At 37.6% G+C, this 19,475-nt stretch overlaps 1 protein-coding gene across 1 annotated transcript; it reads left to right on the forward strand.

Annotated features, from left to right (window-relative positions):
• Positions 1-293: 293 nt before the first annotated feature.
• On the forward strand, positions 294-19,212 carry ATP6V0D2 (ATPase H+ transporting V0 subunit d2). The gene is made up of 8 exons (XM_074577377.1): positions 294-487; positions 6,178-6,349; positions 8,458-8,636; positions 11,354-11,433; positions 13,260-13,337; positions 16,591-16,767; positions 18,140-18,217; positions 18,778-19,212. The coding sequence occupies exons 1-8, from the start codon at positions 358-360 to the stop codon at positions 18,937-18,939; spliced, it is 1,056 nt and encodes a 351-aa protein (XP_074433478.1). The 5' UTR covers positions 294-357; the 3' UTR covers positions 18,940-19,212.
• Positions 19,213-19,475: the final 263 nt, after the last annotated feature.

The following is a 19,475-nucleotide window of genomic DNA, read 5'->3' on the forward strand; positions in this document are numbered from 1 at the left end:
AATGCTATCAGGCTTTGTAATATGTTTTCTCATTCTCCAATCAGTACAGAATGCTCTTGTAAGCAATGGTTAAATCTTAGACTTCCTTTTTGGCTTCTCTTTCAACAATAATAGGTTCATTTTCTGGCTCTGACAGGATGGAGTTGGATTTGCTGGCTGTCTGTTGTGTAAGCATCAACTGTACTGGAACTACACTAGGAGCAAGTAACAGGAAGAAACCAGTTGGTAAAACACAATCATAGGCTGGCAGGAAATCAGTGACTATTTGTCACTCCGTCCAAAGAGGAGGAAAACAGTGAGTGGCAGATATTCAGTACCATCAAGTATCCAGCAGAGAGATTAAATCTCCTTTTCTCCATGCCAGGATACTCAGAGTTTTACTTCAATGTGGACCATGGCTACTTGGAAGGTCTGGTCCGAGGGTTCAAAGCCGGGATCTTGACAAGTGCGGACTACGTCAATTTAGCACAGTGCGAGACACTAGAAGGTAAGTCTGCTGGTTTATTTTCTTTAGGAAGAAATACTGTTGCTTAGACCTTTGAAGAAGGCAAGGTAAAAGACTGAAGAATTGAGAGCTTATCTTAAAAAACAGAGATAACCTTGATGTCCTTGGAAGAACTGTTCCCATATTTAAGTTAATAGCTTTCCATAGAAATCACCCTAGGATTGGACAGACTGTGATTTGCAAAGCAATCCAAGTGATGGGATTTTCTAGTTAACTGATAAGGTTTGGAAACCTCATCCATAGAGTTCCTATGGAGATTGGTAACCTTCTCACAGATTTTAACCACACTATAGAACTGTTCAAGTATAGAAGTTTCATATCATTTCAGCTGGATAAAATAGTTCCCAAAATCTTATTAAAAGCTTACCAGTTGGCTCTGAGTTTCTCTATAGAAGATAGAATTTTAGTACTTTATTACTTCATGAGTTTTAGGGCAGTGGGGGACATTCTGCTTACCAGGAAGAGAAAAGTAGACTTCACAAAGATAAAACTGATAAAACTGAACTATTCTCAAGCTTAAAAAAAAAAAGAAAAAGCTTTTTTCAAGGTGACTTTGCCACAGTAATAAAGAGAACACACACTAGTTTCCAAAACAGCTTTCTGTGGCCAAGACTGGTCACAGCCTGATGAAGACAGACTTGTACAAAGAATCATATGACATATCTCTAGACACTTGGCAGGAAAAAAATGTGACAGAAAAAAACCACCTTTCTAAAGGAACATAAAGTTTCTTTCCCCCAGTCCAAAATAAAAGCTGTGATTGGACACTGAAATAATTTCTATAACATGCAGTATGTTAGACTAATTTGAAAAAGGAACAAGGAGAAATAATAAGTTCACTCTGTTTTAAGCATTGGTTGCTTTGTATATGCAGTAATGGATTTGGGAGAATAAGAAGTGCAGAACCTGATGATTACCATATGCAACAGAATTTTGAGGCTCTCTAAACTATTAATATAATAACAACAAAAGTCTGAGAAGGCTGCTTGCCATTCATCTTGCAAATTAAAACAACTCCATTTAAATAGATACATGCAGGTATTTACCTGTCAGCAGGATAAAGTTCCTCTCATTGTTAAAGAAGAGATTGTCAGCACAGTCAATGGGATCTAGAGACTATTCAGCTGGTCAAGTGCATGTACCTACTCCAGCTGATGAGCTGGAGAGCTGTATCTGCTCTCCATTTGATAGAATGGCAGTTTAGACACACACAACACATGTGGACACTTACTCAGAGGACTGAAATCTATTTCTTGTCTCAGCTGGACAAAATCAACGGTTTCTGTAGGCTATTTGTACCAGCAGTTGTGATCTACGCAACTTAAAGACTCTACAGACACTCTTGATATTGTATTAATTGTTTTAGTCAAAAAGTCCTGCTCTGTGAATATACAGACTTCAGAAGAAGCTAATAGAGCTTCAAACATCGATAAAAGACACAAAGGACAGAATGATGGAATTATTAAACCTTGCTCCTACTCCGCTTGACTCTGCAGAGGAGGTCAAATAATGATGTCATCAAAGGCTCCATGAAAAAAACAAACACCCCATAAAATCCTGGTTACTTCTGAGTAAGATGAAGATATACATGTTTAAATATTTTTAAAAACATACAAGGAAAAAGGATTTTCTCATCCTTCCCAGAAAAATACTCGCTCATGTTAAGTTTAGTTAAGAAAAACTATCTAAATTTTAAGTTATGCTACAAGAATTTTTTTTGCAACGAGGAAGTAGTTTTCAAACATTTCTGAGATATATAAACCTTCAACATTATTAAGAGCAGGCAATGGATGGATAGATCACAATAGAGAGATAAAATGCTTTTCTAAGTAACATTTATAGTAGAAAGAACAATGACTTTTTTATTTTTGAACCTTCTTCTTTCTAATGTTCATTCAATTTTAGAATGCAAATTATTTCAGCAACAGAAGCAGCAGCCTTCATCAACCCGCCTACAAGCACATCTCTGCTACCCACTATCACTTCCCGTTTTTCTCTGTTCAGCTACATCTCTTTCTCCATTGTAACTTTTTCAGCTTCTTTTAGACAGCTAATAATTCCCACCAGTTATCTACCAAATGTATTTTTTATAATGAAAATATGAGAAGTATTGAATTTGTACATGAAACTAAATACATTTATCTCTCTGCACATATAGGATGCTGTAATATTGAACTTGCACCACAAGTGTACCATGCACCAAACCCACAGATCCTTATCACTAAAATAAAAAATGGAGCTTTATGCATACATTGTATTTTGTTTCCAATTTAAAGATTCAGCATGTGGATTTGTACTGTAGTACTATTGTGCTTGTCCAATACTGCCTTCAGTTTGCGTCTTCACATTAAAAGGTAATAAATTTACCCCATTCTGCATTCTGTGGCATAGCACCAGACCACAGAAACTGGCCTAAGTTAAAAATATTATAAATATGCTAAAACAAACAGGCAGAAACAAAATCAAACCCACCCCAAGTAACCCATAAATAGAATCAAAAAGATCTTTTAATTTCAAAGTGGTTTTGATATCTCTAGAGGGGAAACCATAAAGTCAGTACAGAAGAACCACAAGAAAAACTGTAGGTTAGTGCTTTACATCTGCTTGATAATCACAGAGTAAGTATAACAGTAAGAGGGAAAGAAAAAAAAGAGGATGCTAATTGACTTACGATACCACTGTGTCCTCTCAGTTCAGGGCCACACAGAGAGAAGAGGCCTTCAATTTAACTTAGACATCCTTTGGGTCTTGTTTGAATTATTATAATTTCCATGGAGCTACCTTGTGGGCTGCAACACTGGCTGAAACCTCTGCAATATGGCTTGCTACTAGTTTGGCCCTACGGCATCATCTTTTTCAGGGGAATGAGATCCACAGAGGAACCCAGCTCACAGTGTTTGAAGTAGAATGGTGGGGGAGGTGTGTAAAATTCAGCATTTTATTCTTTCCCCAATTCCTTGTCTGATGGAAACGCTACTGCTCTCTAGAAGAAAGCCTGTGTCACAGAAGGACAAGCAGCCCAGCTCTGCTCCCACCAACATCACTGAAATCAGTTCACGTAACTTGCCAGAGCCAGGACAGGCCAGCACGCTGTGACTGAAATAACAGTGTAACTGAAAGCTGGGGGTAGTTGGCTATCAAAGTGAGGAGTCAGACAAGACTCCATGTGCTTGATGCCAAGAGACCAGGCTAACGCTTTGTTCAAGTTCTCGCAGCAATACTCCTTCTTTCTTACCAGCATCATTCCTGTCTAAACTGGATTCTTCTTAAACTAGTCTCCTTCTGTGCATTAATTCCCTTTAGAATACCATTGTGTTTAGTTGCTGTTCAATTGTGAGTAAAATCATGTGATTTAAAATCACATTATATAAAGTCATACATTTCCTACATATGATTTTCCTGCATATAATTGTATGAGGAAATACACTATGCAGACAGATGGTAATAATACTGACAGTTGAAATAAAGGAATTTTCATTCCTGGGGATCTTGTGGACATGCTGAAAAGCACAGGGTCTTGTGTAGGTCTCCAGGAGCCCCTGAGAAAAAGAGCAGCCACCATCACTAAAAAGTTTTGGTGAACAGGAATATCTGAGGCCCCCGTAATGCTCAGTCAGCTACTCTTGCCAGGTCATGAGGTCATGTTACTAGTGCAAGTGTCTGACTGTGTTAGTCCCCCGGTCTTATTTATGCCAACGGCCATGAGGAGATCATTTAAGACCAGCAGAGCAGTCTCTGAGCTGCACTGAATTCTGTCATTTCATAATCTGAAAAGGAATTGAGGAAAGCTGGAATTCAGGTCCCTGCATGTAATGAGGTAGTATTATCTAATCCCACCATATGCCAAGTATTTTTACCTTTGCAATAAAAAGAGAAAGTAAAAATGATCAATTTTCACAGGAAATGTACATGTGATATGAAAATATCAGTGATTTTTTAAAATGTCCATCTTACATATTTAGACTTATTTATGTACATAATTCTGCATTTTTATTTATCTCTAAATCTTTCTTAACTTTCTTTCTTTCTTGAATTAAGTGGTTTTCCTTTTTCATATTTGGATTCTCTTTCTTCTTCCTACATGCAAACCTGTACAGAAATCATGACTATTTCCTAGAATCTGACTCTGACTATTGAAAGACCAATTACCTTTGCCTACTTTTGTCAACAGTTTTGTGATCACCTATGTAATTTTAAGAAGCAATTAGTTTACACTGATAGCATAAGTTCAGTCTATTGCAGGAAGATCTAGAGAAATGCTAACAGTTCCAGAAAGCGAGCTGAGTAAGGATGTCCTATGTTTGTTGATGTAATTGCTAAAATGAGCTCAAGTGGCAGCTAAACTGCACAGAAAACTCTGAAGGTTACCTCCCTCAGTAAGCTGGAGTGCTAGATGTAGGAGTTTGAATTTGCAATGTGCCAGTTCTTTTGCTTTAAGTCTCAGTGTAGGCAATCTTATTGCATGCTAAGAAAGTATACACAAGGGGAATTAGGAAAGAGTAGCTGCTATACTGATAAATGCACACCTTGCTAACTGCATATTAATTTCCCTTATAGGTACACCTTTTTTCCAGTCAGTGGGAGTGCTGCTGTCCTTTTCCCTAAATATCACTTCAGATTCTGTCTGGATATCTAATCATTATGAATGCCCAAACCACATAATATTATCCCAATCTATAATTTACAGTAGTTTTAATATAGCATTTGAACATAATTATGCAATATAGCATAATAATAGCAGGGGCTTTTCTAAAAGGAAATGTCAAACTGCTTTGAACACTAAGAATTGATTCAAATCCTTGCTTTTGCCTCATGGTGGAAAACGGCTAGCAGAGGAAATTTATCAAATGAATTCTTCGCTATTACAAAAGCTGCTTTCAACTTTGTTGTCTTACCAACTTATTTTCCCCAGTTATCAGGGTTGGGAGCTCAGACAGAATATGTCACGATAACCCAAGTTTCTGGAACAGCTTCTTAGGGTCTGGTAGTAGCAGCCATCAATCAGACAAAGCCAGATCAGAAATGCTGAGAGAGTAACTGTGCCCTTTGAAGTGCTCCACTGCAGAAGCCTTTTGGAGCCCAGAATCTGAGCCAGGCAAGATACGTTCTCTCCTCTTCTTCAGGCAACCTAATAACATAAGTTTATAGTGTTACCTGAGATTAAAATGTTTCATATGAAAATTTAAGATCTTAACAAAGTTAAAGGATGATTCCTATTGATACGTAACTGTCCACAGGAATACAGAAGACAAAACAACTGACCTATTATAGTGGTGCAAGACTGGTACACTGAATAAATCAGAAAAATCCAAACATTGAACAAACCTTATTGGGAAGGGGCTCAGCACTTACATACTCAGTGCAGTAATTAGCACTCTGCCTGCTGTGGCTGGAAACTAAAGTTGCCAGTGAAACTTCTGACAAAGGTGTAAATTATTTGTGCTTTCCTGTGGGATGCAGTAAGCCTTACTGGTAGAAGGCAGCACAAATTAGCAATAATTATGCGTTTACTTTGCGTTAAATCTATGTCAAAACCTTTTCAACAGAGTATGATCAGGCCCTTAATATGAAAATATAATGTTAGAAATTAACAGTTTAAAAGTTTTTTGATTTGGTTTTTAGACAATATAACAACAATTTATTTTCATGACCTTCCTTGAATGTAATTTCAGATCTCAAGTTACATCTACAGACTACAGACTATGGCAACTTCTTGGCTAATGAAACCGGCCCTCTCACTATTTCCACCATCGATGATAAACTGAAAGCAAAACTACTCACGGAATTTCATTACTTTAGAAACCATGCTTTTGAACCACTTGCCACTTTTCTGAATTTTATCACGTAAGTAATGTTTCCGCAGAGCTTACCACATAGACTCAAAGCAAAAGCACAGCTGCAAGTTAAAACAACATAAATTCTTCGTACCTGAATTTCTATTAAGTTTCAAAAATAGCAAAATTACTTTTATACTGCAACATTTACATACTTTATTTGCTAATGTAAGTTCTGAATATATATATATGAAGAGCTGTTGTCTTTGCAACTACTTATTTTAAAGAACATAAGCAGATGTTTTTTCTGTGGAGAGTGGCAGGAGGAGTGGTAGAGATTGAGAAAAGTAGTTACAATTTTCAAATATCATTTTAGTCAAAGAACTTGCAAAACTGAAGTTTGTGAGGGTGACTCATGCAAGATTAGCAATTTCATGATGTACAGGGCAGTGATTTAATTCCTAGGCATGTGGCAAGTTCTAGACTGTTTTTAAAGGGGGAAAGACAACACATCATACACCTACCATACTTTTTATACCATTTGAACATTAGAAACAGAAAAACTTGTGTATAGCAAGATACTTAGACCCAAGTGGCTTTCTAAAAAGTACAAGTGCTCTTTGATGCCAGATGAAGAGAAAGTTCTGATCTCAATACAGTTATAGAATCATGGAATCACAGAATTGCCTAGGTCGGAAGGGACCTTTCAGACCATCAAGTCCAACCATCAACCTAACTCTGGCAAAAACCATCACTAAACTATATCTCTAAGCACTATGTCTACCCATCTTTTAAATACCTCCAGGGATGGTGATTCAAACGCTTCCCTGGGCAGCCTGTTCCAATGCTTAATAACCCTTTCCGTGTAAAAATTTTTCCTAATATCCAGTCTAAACAGATAAAACATGTAAATGAAAGGCTGAACGCTAAGAACAGGGATCTGCTTTATAAGAGTACAACAACATGGATTAGAGAAATATCAGCAGGATATTTTACCTAACTCCCCTTGATCTTATCTTTTTAATATATTATAACAAGAACACTGGACTGTTCAGCTTACTTTTAAGGAGTATTTTTATCATAACAGCAAAATAAAGTATAATTTTTCTTTTTTTTTTTGGGGGGGGGGGGCAGTCAAGTGTAGCTGACCAGTTTTAGGTGAATATATCAACAGGTTTTTAAAGACTGCCCTAGGACAGCTGTGACCTGAGCATACAATGTTTACCTTCTGCTTCAGAGAAAAGAAAATGAAAATATGAAAATTATGGCAGCTCCTTTTTCACACTGATTGACATGCATGTGTACACGTGTATGCATAATCTCTGCACTCTGTTGTTTTTTAATAATGGAGACACTAGTTTAAGATATTTAACACAATTATTAAATCATTGAACTGCATTTCACCGGGTCCCTGCGCCCCCTCCCAGATTTTGTGTGAGGTCATATTAATCCCTATATGTCTTTAGCTGTGTTCTCAATCAACAATGCAAGCTGAAGACTGGCATCCTTGTTATAAGCATCCCAAGGGAATAGCTTTCACATTTCCAAGTCACTAACAGAACTCTTATCAGCCTCTCTGACAGCAAAACTAGTAAGAAGCTGATAGAAAACTTATACTGAAAAGAAAACTTTTATCAATAAAGAAGAAATCAGTGAGAACTTGTTCTTAGTTTCCTCACGGGAGGATGTTGAAAGCTGAGTGAGAAGAAAGCCCTAAGATCAGTCCATCCACACGAACTCTGCAATTTTAGTGCCAAGATTCCCACTTATTTCTTCTCTGTCCAGATGGCCTATATGAGGTAACAAAATCCCAAACTAAAGAAGGTGCTAGCTCAGGTTATTTACTTTTTGATGCCACTCATTGTCACGTGTTATAGTGAATCTACATTTCACAGCTGTTATGCTTATTATATTCATGTTTCGGTTTCCTCTTCTTTAAAAGTGCTTCTTTTCCATACCAGTCGTGTGGTTTAAAACTAGTACTGTGTTACCTGCTTGCTATTCAAAAACTTCTGTTTGTTTCTGCTGAGACATCGATACAGAGTGAACATACAAACCTTCTAGTACTGTGGTTGTTTCTGACTTTAGTATTATTACTAATTTTCAAAAGTCTTGGGTTTGTATTTTTTCAAAGGAAAATTCTTTAGAAAGATAAATTTCTTTTTCTTTCAAATACAGATACAGCTATATGATTGACAACGTAATTCTCTTAATAACTGGCACATTACATCAGCGGCCCATAGCTGAACTTGTTCCCAAGTGCCATCCACTGGGGAGCTTTGAGCAAATGGAAGCGGTCAGCATTGCCTCAAACCCCACTGAGCTGTTCAACGCAATTTTGGTTGACACACCATTAGGTAGGAACACTAAATTATTTCTTATTTGCTTCTTGAAACTACTCATCCCGTATTCTTAAGAACATCTCAGATGGAGTAGCATGTTTTCCATGTGCTTTGGTAACACAAAACATGAAGTGTGGACCAAGCTCTTCTGAAGTGGCGTTCAGGACATTTTCAAGTAACATTGATTAACAGCTTCTATATCAACCTTGGGTAGCAGACACAAAGAAAACGTGCTACTCAAGAAGTGTCATGGATATCTTTTATATCCAAAGTAGCCACTGATTCAGAGCATCTAGATTTTTGTTTCAACATCTGCATCTATAATTAAAAAATATAAGATGAAGTCTTGCCTATCCCTCACTAAGGATCGAGAAGCAGACAGTGACTAATAAATATTAGATGTTGTGGTAGAATCTACATTCCCTCTTGGGATTTGGGCGTGATTCAAACACAAAGAAAATCCCTATTTTGAAGAACTAAATCTAAAAGCAAAATGCAGTGAGGGCTGGGAATGTCACATTCTGAAATTGGGATGAAACTCTGCTCAATGTGTTACAGCTGCCAACACGAACAAAAACTAACAGGCTGTGGGGCGGTGATGGGAAGGGTCCTGAGAATAAGATGGAACTGGATGGATTTGAACATATATGAAACTACTGTGTGCCCTCATCTTGAGTACTGTGAATGGATTTGGGTTCTGCTTCTCAAGAAGTGGTGGTGGATTGGCCCCAGACAGAAACCAAACTCCCACCCAGCCACTCGGTCACCACCCGCCCCCAGCCCAAGGAGGGAGAAAACAGGGGGAAAAAGGAGCTCATGGGTTGAGATCACCTACGACGTACTGTTGCAGGCAAAACAGACTCAACTTGGGGAAAATTAACGTGATTTATTGTTGATTAATACATATGTAAATTATTCCTGACCCAGGCATTAGGAAACAAACAAGAAAGAAGCACTTACACGCCTAGGGAAAACACCTTGTCTTCCCACTTTGCCACTCCTTCGCTCCAGGCTCCTCTCCTTTGCCCCTTGTTTATCACCACAGGCTATGCTCGGTCCCTCCGGAGAGGCAATGAGCGGCACAAGGAGCAGGGGGAAGTTTACAGTCTGTATGTGGCGGTTTCTCTCTGCCCCTCCTTCTGCCTCACACTTACCCTCTGCTCCGGCGTGGGCTCTCCATGGGCTGCAGTTCCTCTCAGGAGTCTCTGCTCCAGCTCCACAGGCAGCAGGGAGTACCTGCTCCAGAGCTACGGAGCGACTCCTCCTTCTTCTCCAACCTTGGTGTTCCCTCTCCTGTTTCTCAAAATTTTCTTCCCTCCTCCTGTCCACATCCTGTGGGTTTTGCCCTTTCTTCAATACGTTTTCCCAGAGGCACCACCAGCTCGGCTGAGGAGCTCGGCTGTGCCCTGCAGTGCGTCTGTTCGAACCGGCTGGAACCGGCTGTGTCCGGCACGGGGCAGCCCCAGCCTCTCCTCACGGAGGCCGCCCCACAGGCCCCGCTGCTGGTGCCTGGGCACGGACACCCCGAACAGTGAAATCAGAGAAGATACGGAGCAGGACAGCTAAAACGAACAAGGGGATAGTGCTGCCGTGTGCGGACGGATTAAAATGGCTGGACCCCAGTTTGGAGAGGACAAGGCCGAAGGGAGACATGGACAATGTTTGCAAAGTCCTGAGGGCAGCAGTTTGTCCACAGTGAGCTACGAACTGTTGCTTACCAAATTCTTTAGAGTACCAAATCCCAGTAGAAAAATAGTTTTAAAGCAGGTAAAATAAAGCACTCTTTTTACACAGCTGGTAGTAAATTGCTGGAATTAATTTTTATTTTTTTGCTACACAAGTTTGTAAAAGCAGAGAGCAGTATCAGATCTTTAAAAAGATGGGACAAATTTACGGGCAAGGGATCTACAAACAGATATTAAAGGGAACTGTCAGGGCTACACCCTCTGATGTTCTTCATCCAAAATCTGGATGCTGGAAGAGTAGGAAGGGAGAAGACCACAAAACACGGTCAGCCTCACGTGCTGTCTCTAGGTACCACCTTCCATTGCCATCGCTTGAAACAACACTCTCTGTCATGCAGCCCTGGCACAGCTTAGGAACAGTGAGGGACTGGCACACTTTAGTCGGTTATGAATACAGTTTTTTCAAGCAGTCCAGCTGCTCAAATGAACTTCATCCTCTGCCCCCCTGTTCAAAAGCTTGCTCTTTAGCCAGTTCTGCGGAGGACCTGGAAGCACAGATGGTCAAGGTCAAAGCTTGTGCCCCTTACTAATTGCAACCTGTTGCCTTTCCCCCACTACAGACATAACCAAAGAGGAAGAAGAGAAAGAGGAAAGAGGATTTTCTTTAACAATTGCAGAATACCTGCATGATTTAAGACAAAAATTGTCTTTCATGTTTCTCACTAGAAAATCTCCCTAATGCCCGGACCATATACTTCAGAGAAGATTAGGGCTTTCATTAGCATTTCCTATCTGATTTTCTCTGGAGATGTGGACTCTGGCTGAGGCACTGATTGATTCCCCTCACAGCGGATTCTCATTAAAAAGGAGGGAGTAGGAGGATAAGGGGAAAACCAAGAGATTTTCTCTTCCTCTCTGTTATATCATTCTTTCTTGTACAACAGAAACCTCAGATGCTTGCTTACACAGTGGTGAATGGCAATAGACAAGAGTTGCATATTATCAGCATGTAGACTTATACTGCAATATAATAAACTCTGCTTTCAGCTGCTTTCTTTCAAGACTGCTTGTCTGAAAATGACCTGGATGAAATGAACATTGAAATAATGCGCAACAAGCTGTACAAGGCAAGTTCTTGCAATGTACGATAACAGTTGGGGTTTTTCAAAGTGTCTCAGAAAAGGAGGTCAGTATCATTAACCCTGTTTTATGGATGGGGAAACAGAAGCATGGTGAGATAAAGCAAGCTGTCTAAGGTCACCTGGATGATGACAAGTCCCGGAATCAAATCCAGCTCCTTTCATTTCTACTCCACTGTTTGGAGAGTTTTCAAATTTTAGGTCTGCATCCAAATTCTAATTTAATATCTCATTAATGAAAATGCTTTAGATGTCAGGCTAATATCCAGATTAATTTGTTTATGAATAACTCAGTTATCCACCAAATGCCACGGAACTGTTAGCTCCTAAGTGAGCCTAGACAGGTTTTTGGCTAACATTTATTTTTATTTCTAAAAGGTAGATCTGCTTTGAAAAGGTCTAATTGCCTTGAGTCTATTTTTACTTAAGGGTCTTGTATTATTTTCTTCCTTTTTAAATTGCTACAGCACGCTGCTGTAAGGATATGCATCTAACACGTGCCTTGCATTTTCAAAACCCTTTCCAAATATTGGCACACAGGTCAATACTCTTAGGATGGTCTTTTAAAAAGGCTATACATATTTCATTCTGTTAATGGTTCCTCCTGGCACATTCTCTCCAAATTCTTTGTTATCTTTCTTCCACAGTGGATGCCCCAGACTGCAGGAAGTATTCTTACAGCGATATGATTGCACTAGGGGGAAAGAAAAAAAATTCTTCTGTTTGCCCTAGAAATGATATTTATAAATTCCCAAGACAATATTTGATTCTTAAATATTCTGCTACTTTCTCTCATTCAAAACAACATCAGTTATGCCCAGTATTTTAATTCTTTCACAGTACTACTAAACTAGACATTTTTTTCCATTTGATAACATAGAGATTTGATTCTTATATCCTCTGTGGATGACCATACATTTACACTTATTAAAACAATCTTTTTTTCCTCTCACTCTTCTAAATATCAGGGGATCATTCTGCAAAGACTTCTAAATTATTAATATATCCTCTCTCCTCTGCTTCAGCTGTCAATGTGATCAATTATGTTTCAGCTCTACTATCAGATAGCACTATACAGAACCTAATGCATAATCCCATGCAGCAGAACCCCCTTGAGATGTCGCTACTTAAAATTCACTTAATTGCATAGTTAGTGACAGCTTCTTTAAACAAGATTGTGTGAAGTTGTAGCAAATGCATTTTGATAACATAAATCTTCCCTAAGACAGTGTTTTGGGGGATGGAGAGGCAGGGATAACAGCATCCCTGACATATTTAGGGTCCTTCCTGCACAGGTATTTTGAAATGGTTGCAGAGGCCAGAATCCTTAATAGACCAGAGGGCTCTGCAGACCAGTATTACAGAAGCTTTGTCTGCTGTTCTGTCCTAATCCAGGGTTTAGGGTAGAGCAGGAGGGATTAATTTTTGTATCCTCATAGTGCAGGCCCAACAGCCGTGGCATATTCCCAAATCCCCTCCTCCACGCTATAAATGCAGAGTTTTCTTCAGCCATCTGCTTATTATGCAGTGGAAGCTCAGTGGAGCTCAAGAAATTTCTTCTTTAGAGAGCAAAGAAAACATAATATTTGTCCTATAACAGTTTTTGATAATTTTGGTAATAACAAAACATTTGCATTTTAATATTTCAACTTTCAATCTAGCAAAATAATTAAGCACATACTTGAATTTAAATTCATTTGTAGAATTATAATAATGGGATATATAATAATGGAAGCATTTAAAAATGAGGTTCATGACTGTGTGCTATGCTGATCCAGCTCTCAAGTAGCATTTCTTCTTCTTCTTTCATGTAGTCTTATCTTGAGGCATTTTATAAGTTTTGTGAAAAACAAGGTGGTACTACAGCAGAAATAATGAGACCTATTCTTGAGGTAAGAAAAATTCAGTCTTTGTACATGAAAATTCTCGATTGTTTTTCCTGTTCCTTCTCTCTCCATTTGCAAAGTTAACTGTCAAATGTTTGCGTCTCCTCTGAATAATAATTGGTTTTTTAAGATGTAATGAAGACTTTATTCTAGGTGACTTTTACCTCTTGAATAGAGAAGCAGCTAGTCCATTATCAGGGAGGAGTTAGCCTCAGTTAATATTTTTCTGTAACAGAGATCAGAGCAGAATAAATGGTTCACTAATCTCAAACTGTTGTCCCTTATCAAAGTGGACTGTTTTTACACCTCCTAGCTCCAAATTAAATTTGGGATAGCTAAGGTCTGGCATTACTGTATTTTTACTAATCAATAATCTTTAAGCTTCACGGCACTATTATGTTTGTTTACTCTGCTATTAAAATTAATGGTTGAAGTTAGAGCTGAGTAACCTTTGGAACTAGTGTCATACAGAAAAGTCCAACATTCCATGTTTTATTTTTGTGTCAACTGAGAAAAATTTAATATTTATTTTTTCCATGACATACAAAATTCCTAACGTCCTCCTCCCCAAAGCACACCTGCAGCATAGTGAATGATATTTTTCTATCTGTTATTGTAATAAAAGATGCAGAAATTTCTAAAACTGAGTTCTCAGCTTTCAGGCCCCGTTTTTTTTCATGCATCTTATCACAATTCCTTGCAGAATTTGAGAGTCAGGTCACCCATTGGCTTCCAGGAGTCTTTTTTTTTCTGGATAACCGAAACTTACACCCTGGAAACTGAACAAAATTCACTGAGCTCTGATGACATCAGAGTTTGCATTACAGGGGAGAGACAATAACCCTGGGAGCTCACCCCTGAAGAAAGAATGAGTCTAAATTACATCTTATGAAACAGTGTCCTAAAAGGGAATGCAATTTCATATTTTATTTAACCAGGTCATAATGTTTCACTTTATGTTCTAAAGAAAATATTCTTAATCAAGTTAAATTGATGAGAAATTAAGCATTTTGACTATTCTTTTGTGAAAAATAAAAATCAAGAGATCGACTGGCAGAGGGAAAGACATTTCCCACAGTTGATTCAGATTTTTCAGAAAGTTCACTTTTAGCTAGAAATTCATGCTGAGAGCAGATTACTTACAACATTAGTTTAAGCATGTTGTAAAACTCTCTTTATACCAGTGGTAGCAGTTTGGTCTATGATAAGCTGCTTTTAAATCCCTACCTAATGTCAACCAGCTATGAGAATAAACTTTTCTGTAGAAGATTTTCTTTTTTATAACATTTTAATAATCTGAAGACACACATAGAGCAGATAGATTGCTAATGGCTGAATTCACGAAAAGCCAAGGTTTAATTATTCAAAAGAATACTTGCTATTTATTCTGTAATCTTATATGTAAGACTACCATCCTGACCCTATCAGAATGAAGCTGAGGTATTTAGCTCCCCAACTCCTTGGCTATCAGTCACGGTGCCAACCTTCCACATTAAAATTACTGATGATTTCTCTTCCGCCATAGACAACAAACATTGCATGTTTAACCCTGAATGTGGCAAGGAAATGCAGGACTGCACTGCAGATAGTGCTGTACCTGTTAGTAGGGCCCCACGCTAATCCTCAAGTAGCAGACGTGCTACTTCAGTTTCCCATATGGGACCTAAAGCACTTAGGAGATGAGCATCCTGTGACTCCACCTCCACCTGCAGCAATCAAATGTCACAAGTCACCAAGTAACCGCCTCATGGCTTTAATCACTACGGAGAACCTCATGTGACAATAATTTGATGAATTGAGAGGTTTGTGTGGATGGAAGTGATCCTGCGAATTTTCTCAAACTGGGAGCTGCCAGAAGTAGGCCCCAAACCTGCTAGCATTGGTTGACATTGCATCTGAGCATGCTTTTTTCCCAACAAAATATTACAAATCTAACAGCTAGATTCTACATGGCTTTAACAAGTTATAAAAAACAAAGCATTTGTCCTTCCAAAACAGTTTCACTAGGGCTGATATGCCTGTTCATATTAATAAGGCAAGTGAAATTTGTCCCTGTTATTCATTAGCTAGAAATCTTTTCAAGTACACTTATTTTCTTCTCATTATTTCTCTATTGTTTACTCATTTTCCTTGCTCTGAAGTCAGTGCCAGAGGGCAGCTGGGTCCCTGTTACAGTGTGTTCCAGTACACAGGAGTAGGATCTATGAATAAGTGCTTAACTGCTAAAGTTGTAGAATTGTGTTGCAACCGCAGTCTTATTATTCAACAGAAAAGGGAACCTTTCTGCTTAAAACAGTTAAAAAAATCACAGCATAAGAAATTTTGCAAGCTGCGTAAATTGTGCCTATGTTGCATATGCTTCACTTGGAAGATTTTCCTGCATAATCCCTACAATTAGCAAGGGCTCTGCTTGTTCTTACAACGTGAAACAAGTAATAAAGGAAATAAGTAAAACTATAGTTAATTTAGATCTCAAGACAGAAGAATAGATTTAAATCAGACAGAATTGAGTAGGATCATTTTTATTTACCATCACATTTTTAATTCACACTCGAAGAAAGGCAAGTGAAATTTTGCCTTGTACAAAAGAATAACCTGAGATCTAGACATGAGAATGACTTTCAGTCTATTGCTGCAGGGGACATACAGATACTACAGGCATCTAAACCTGGCAGAAGAAATAAAGCCTTTGATTCTATTCGTTAAAAATTAACTGTTATTTGAAACACTTGAAAACTTTAACTTGGCAAGTAAACAGCCCTCTCCACCTTATTAAATTATCGTTTTAATATGTGCATTCAGAAGCTATTTTTTTCCCCAGAATTTCCATTCAGCCTGAACAGCACTCTTACTTACATCAGAATAGTACTATTGATTCTTAGTCCTTTCCTGTATTATTATTATTATTTATAAGAGTATTATTTCATAACTTCAGATGGGGGTGTGAGGAGATTTTTTGTTGTCAACATCTGAGTAACTAAATAGGGAAATGAGGAAGTAGCAGAGACGATATTTTCAGTACAAAAATCACAGAATAAAAGCTGTGTTTGCAAAACTGTTTGATTTTCTAGTTAAAATTTAACAAGTATTTGCAAATGAGGATTTACAATTTTAAAAATGTTATGTTTCTAATGCTCTGAAGTCCACTTTTTTTTTTTAGGTTTCCATTGTTTAGCTTACTGAAAAAAAACATATCCCCACCTTAATTTAGAATGAGATCTCTAATAATACCTCTTTATTCTTTGTTTTGCATATTAAGTTTGAGGCAGACAGACGTGCCTTTATCATCACCATTAATTCATTTGGCACTGAGCTGAGTAAAGATGACCGAGAGAAGCTGTATCCAACCTGTGGAAAACTGTATCCAGAAGGCTTACACCTGTTGGCCAGTGCAGATGACTACGAGCAAGTGAAGTGTGTTGCAGATTACTATGCAGTATGTAATCTAATTTCTTAAAGCAAAAAGACAAAATACAAATACTTAACATCTCTTGATGTCAGCAAAATTTTAAAGAGTATTCACATAAGTTAAAAGCATTTTTGAGAGAGAAAAAAATCAGCGAAGATACAAAAGATCCCGTAATGATACATATGGAATCAAAGGCCTTTGATAGGAAGACATATTATTACCTTAGTGTGACACAAAGTTCCTCTTACAGTGATGTTTAAATAAGACCAAATCACGTTCTTGTAAACAAAACTCTTCCTACTTCATTAACCCTCCCCAAATTGAGTTTCACTTCACAGCTGCTGCCTCTAAGACTTTGGAGCAAAAGCGTAAGTCATTTTAAAATGAGCTGACCAAACAATTTGTGTCACAGATCAGTACAAACCTGATTTATTGCTAGTGTACCATAAAAATGCCCTTCTGAAGTTTTCTCTAAATCACTGATTGAATCAAAGAAGTAGATGAAGTTGTTAATATTAATGCGACTAGTGCTGTAATAAAGATGAATCAATACGCAACACAAGCTCTATGAGCTAACTGTGGTACTCTGACTATCTATAATATTTAAGCTACCTCCAAGTAGGTACACGAAAAAAAATGTTGCCTGGTGTACTGCTTTTTCCACAGAAGAAACAAAGCTGGAGGTGCACATCTGTTCCTGCATGTAAGCAGAATGTTAGAAGCATGTGTCACCATGTCCATGTGGTACAGAGCAAGTCTATTCATGTGATGGTGGGATATTTAGATGACTTTGGGAACCATTGTACTAGGCCTATACTGCACTGCTACTTTATAGGAAAAACAAAACAAATACACAGAGAAACAAATTACACAGAAATGTAACGCATAAGAAATGAAGTAAAATATATCTGTGTAGAATATTGCAGGATGACATATCAGACTAATGGATTTAGAGACAATATTAACGCAGATAAAGCAAATCCAGCTGACTACTGGAAATAAAATGAGCAGCCACTGAGGATCAGAGTTCAGGGTTTTGGCTCCATTTACAGCTCTGTCTCCGATGGATACTATTTGTACAAGAAGTTCAGTGCTCTCTGTCCAAAGGAGTGAAAGGTCACATGTCATTCTACAATAAATCTCTTTTAGTCCCTTCAGTAATTTACTTTAAGTTGTAGGAAATGACGGCAAGAAATACAAGAACAAATGTGGTTTTTCTTTCTTTTGATGACTATATGCTTTTAACTTTTGATTTATGTAAAACGGTAATCTATACATGAGTTCTTCTATACAGAAGGATTACTTAACATAGACTAATTAATAAAGTAATCTAAGGTATCTGTGCCGCACAGAATGCAAAAGTACCTTATTTCCATCGGGTCGTTGTCTATGCTTTCAGGAATACAAAGCTGTGTTTGAAGGTGTAGGGACTGGCACTGGAGAAAAGACACTGGAAGATGCTTTTTTTGAACATGAGGTGAGAGCTTCTAACCTTAAAATATCAAAATGAAAGTTACCCACCTGGAATAATATTTAAAGTAAGAATGAAGTACTAGGCTTTTGATTCTACTATACTGCATCATTCAGCTTTGTATTCAAGAACACAGTATTTCTACATCTGTCAACATTTGGCTGAATTAAAATAGAAGGATTTACCTTTAAAAAAAAAAATAAAAATCCCTGGACATTCTTCTGAAGACTAGTTATAGAACTGTCAACCCTAATAGCCTACCCAAAATCCATCTAATTTAAACCGCTTAATGAAATTTCTTTTGAATAGTCTGCTGAAGAATATATTTCACCACTGTCCTTTACTTACCTGTAATGCTGCTGTACTCTATTGCTAAAATTAATCCACAAATGACATTTCAATTATATTTATACTCAAGAGTAAAAATATAATAAAGAGTAGAAAGAGTATAATACAGTAATGGTCGCAAAGTTACGTAGAAATCTTGACCATAAAAGCTACCATATAAAAATCACATTTGCCTTATTTAATATTTTATTCTAACACTTGTTTCATCTTTTGCATAGGTAAAGCTGAATGTTCTTGCATTTAACAACCAGTTTCACTTTGGAGTATTTTATGCCTATGTGAAGTTAAAAGAACAAGAGTGCAGGAATATTGTATGGATTGCCGAATGCATTTCTCAGAGACACAGAACCAAAATTAACAACTACATCCCAATTTTCTAAATATGAGAATTTATAACCCTGTAATACCTGAAAAGATGCATTATTTCATAGAAAGGAAGAAAAATCTTATTTCAATGTTAACTCTTATCAAATGTTTTAAATTGTATTAATGAACCTCCTTATATGCAGGAGTATAAGAAAAAGTAATGTAATTAGACATACGAGTACTTTATAAGGAAATATTAATGGGCTTATTCAGAGTTTTTTTGGTAGATTTGTTCCTCACTGTGCCCATTTTAATTTAAGTGATCAATAAAAACTCCCTGTAATGTCTTACGTGTCTATTCTTTCTCTTTTGTGGAAGCAACCTTTCTATCAATGACATTTGAAAAGCTTAATTTTGAATTAACAGTTGTCTCAAAGGGCCAACTAAACCTCTACATCTATCTTACACTTATGGTCTTTTCTTGGCATACAAGATTGTATGAAGGAATTAATACTGAAATAAGAGAGAAACTTTTGGGTTACTCTGAGATTCCCTTTAAGGAATCTCAAGAGGGAGCTTCCTGAACCTAACTGTGACACCTCTCTACGGT

The sequence above is a fragment of the Larus michahellis genome, chromosome 2, assembly GCF_964199755.1.
Source record: "Larus michahellis chromosome 2, bLarMic1.1, whole genome shotgun sequence".
NCBI classification, from domain to species: domain Eukaryota; kingdom Metazoa; phylum Chordata; class Aves; order Charadriiformes; family Laridae; genus Larus; species Larus michahellis.

Coding starts and splice junctions, on each gene's coding strand:
- ATP6V0D2 (XM_074577377.1), top strand. CDS start 358: ATGCCAGGATACTCAGAGTTTTACTTCAATGTGGACCATGGCTACTTG. Junction 488..6,177: donor ACAGTGCGAGACACTAGAAG/GTAAGTCTGCTG, acceptor ATGTAATTTCAG/ATCTCAAGTTACATCTACAG. Junction 18,218..18,777: donor ATGCTTTTTTTGAACATGAG/GTGAGAGCTTCT, acceptor TCTTTTGCATAG/GTAAAGCTGAATGTTCTTGC.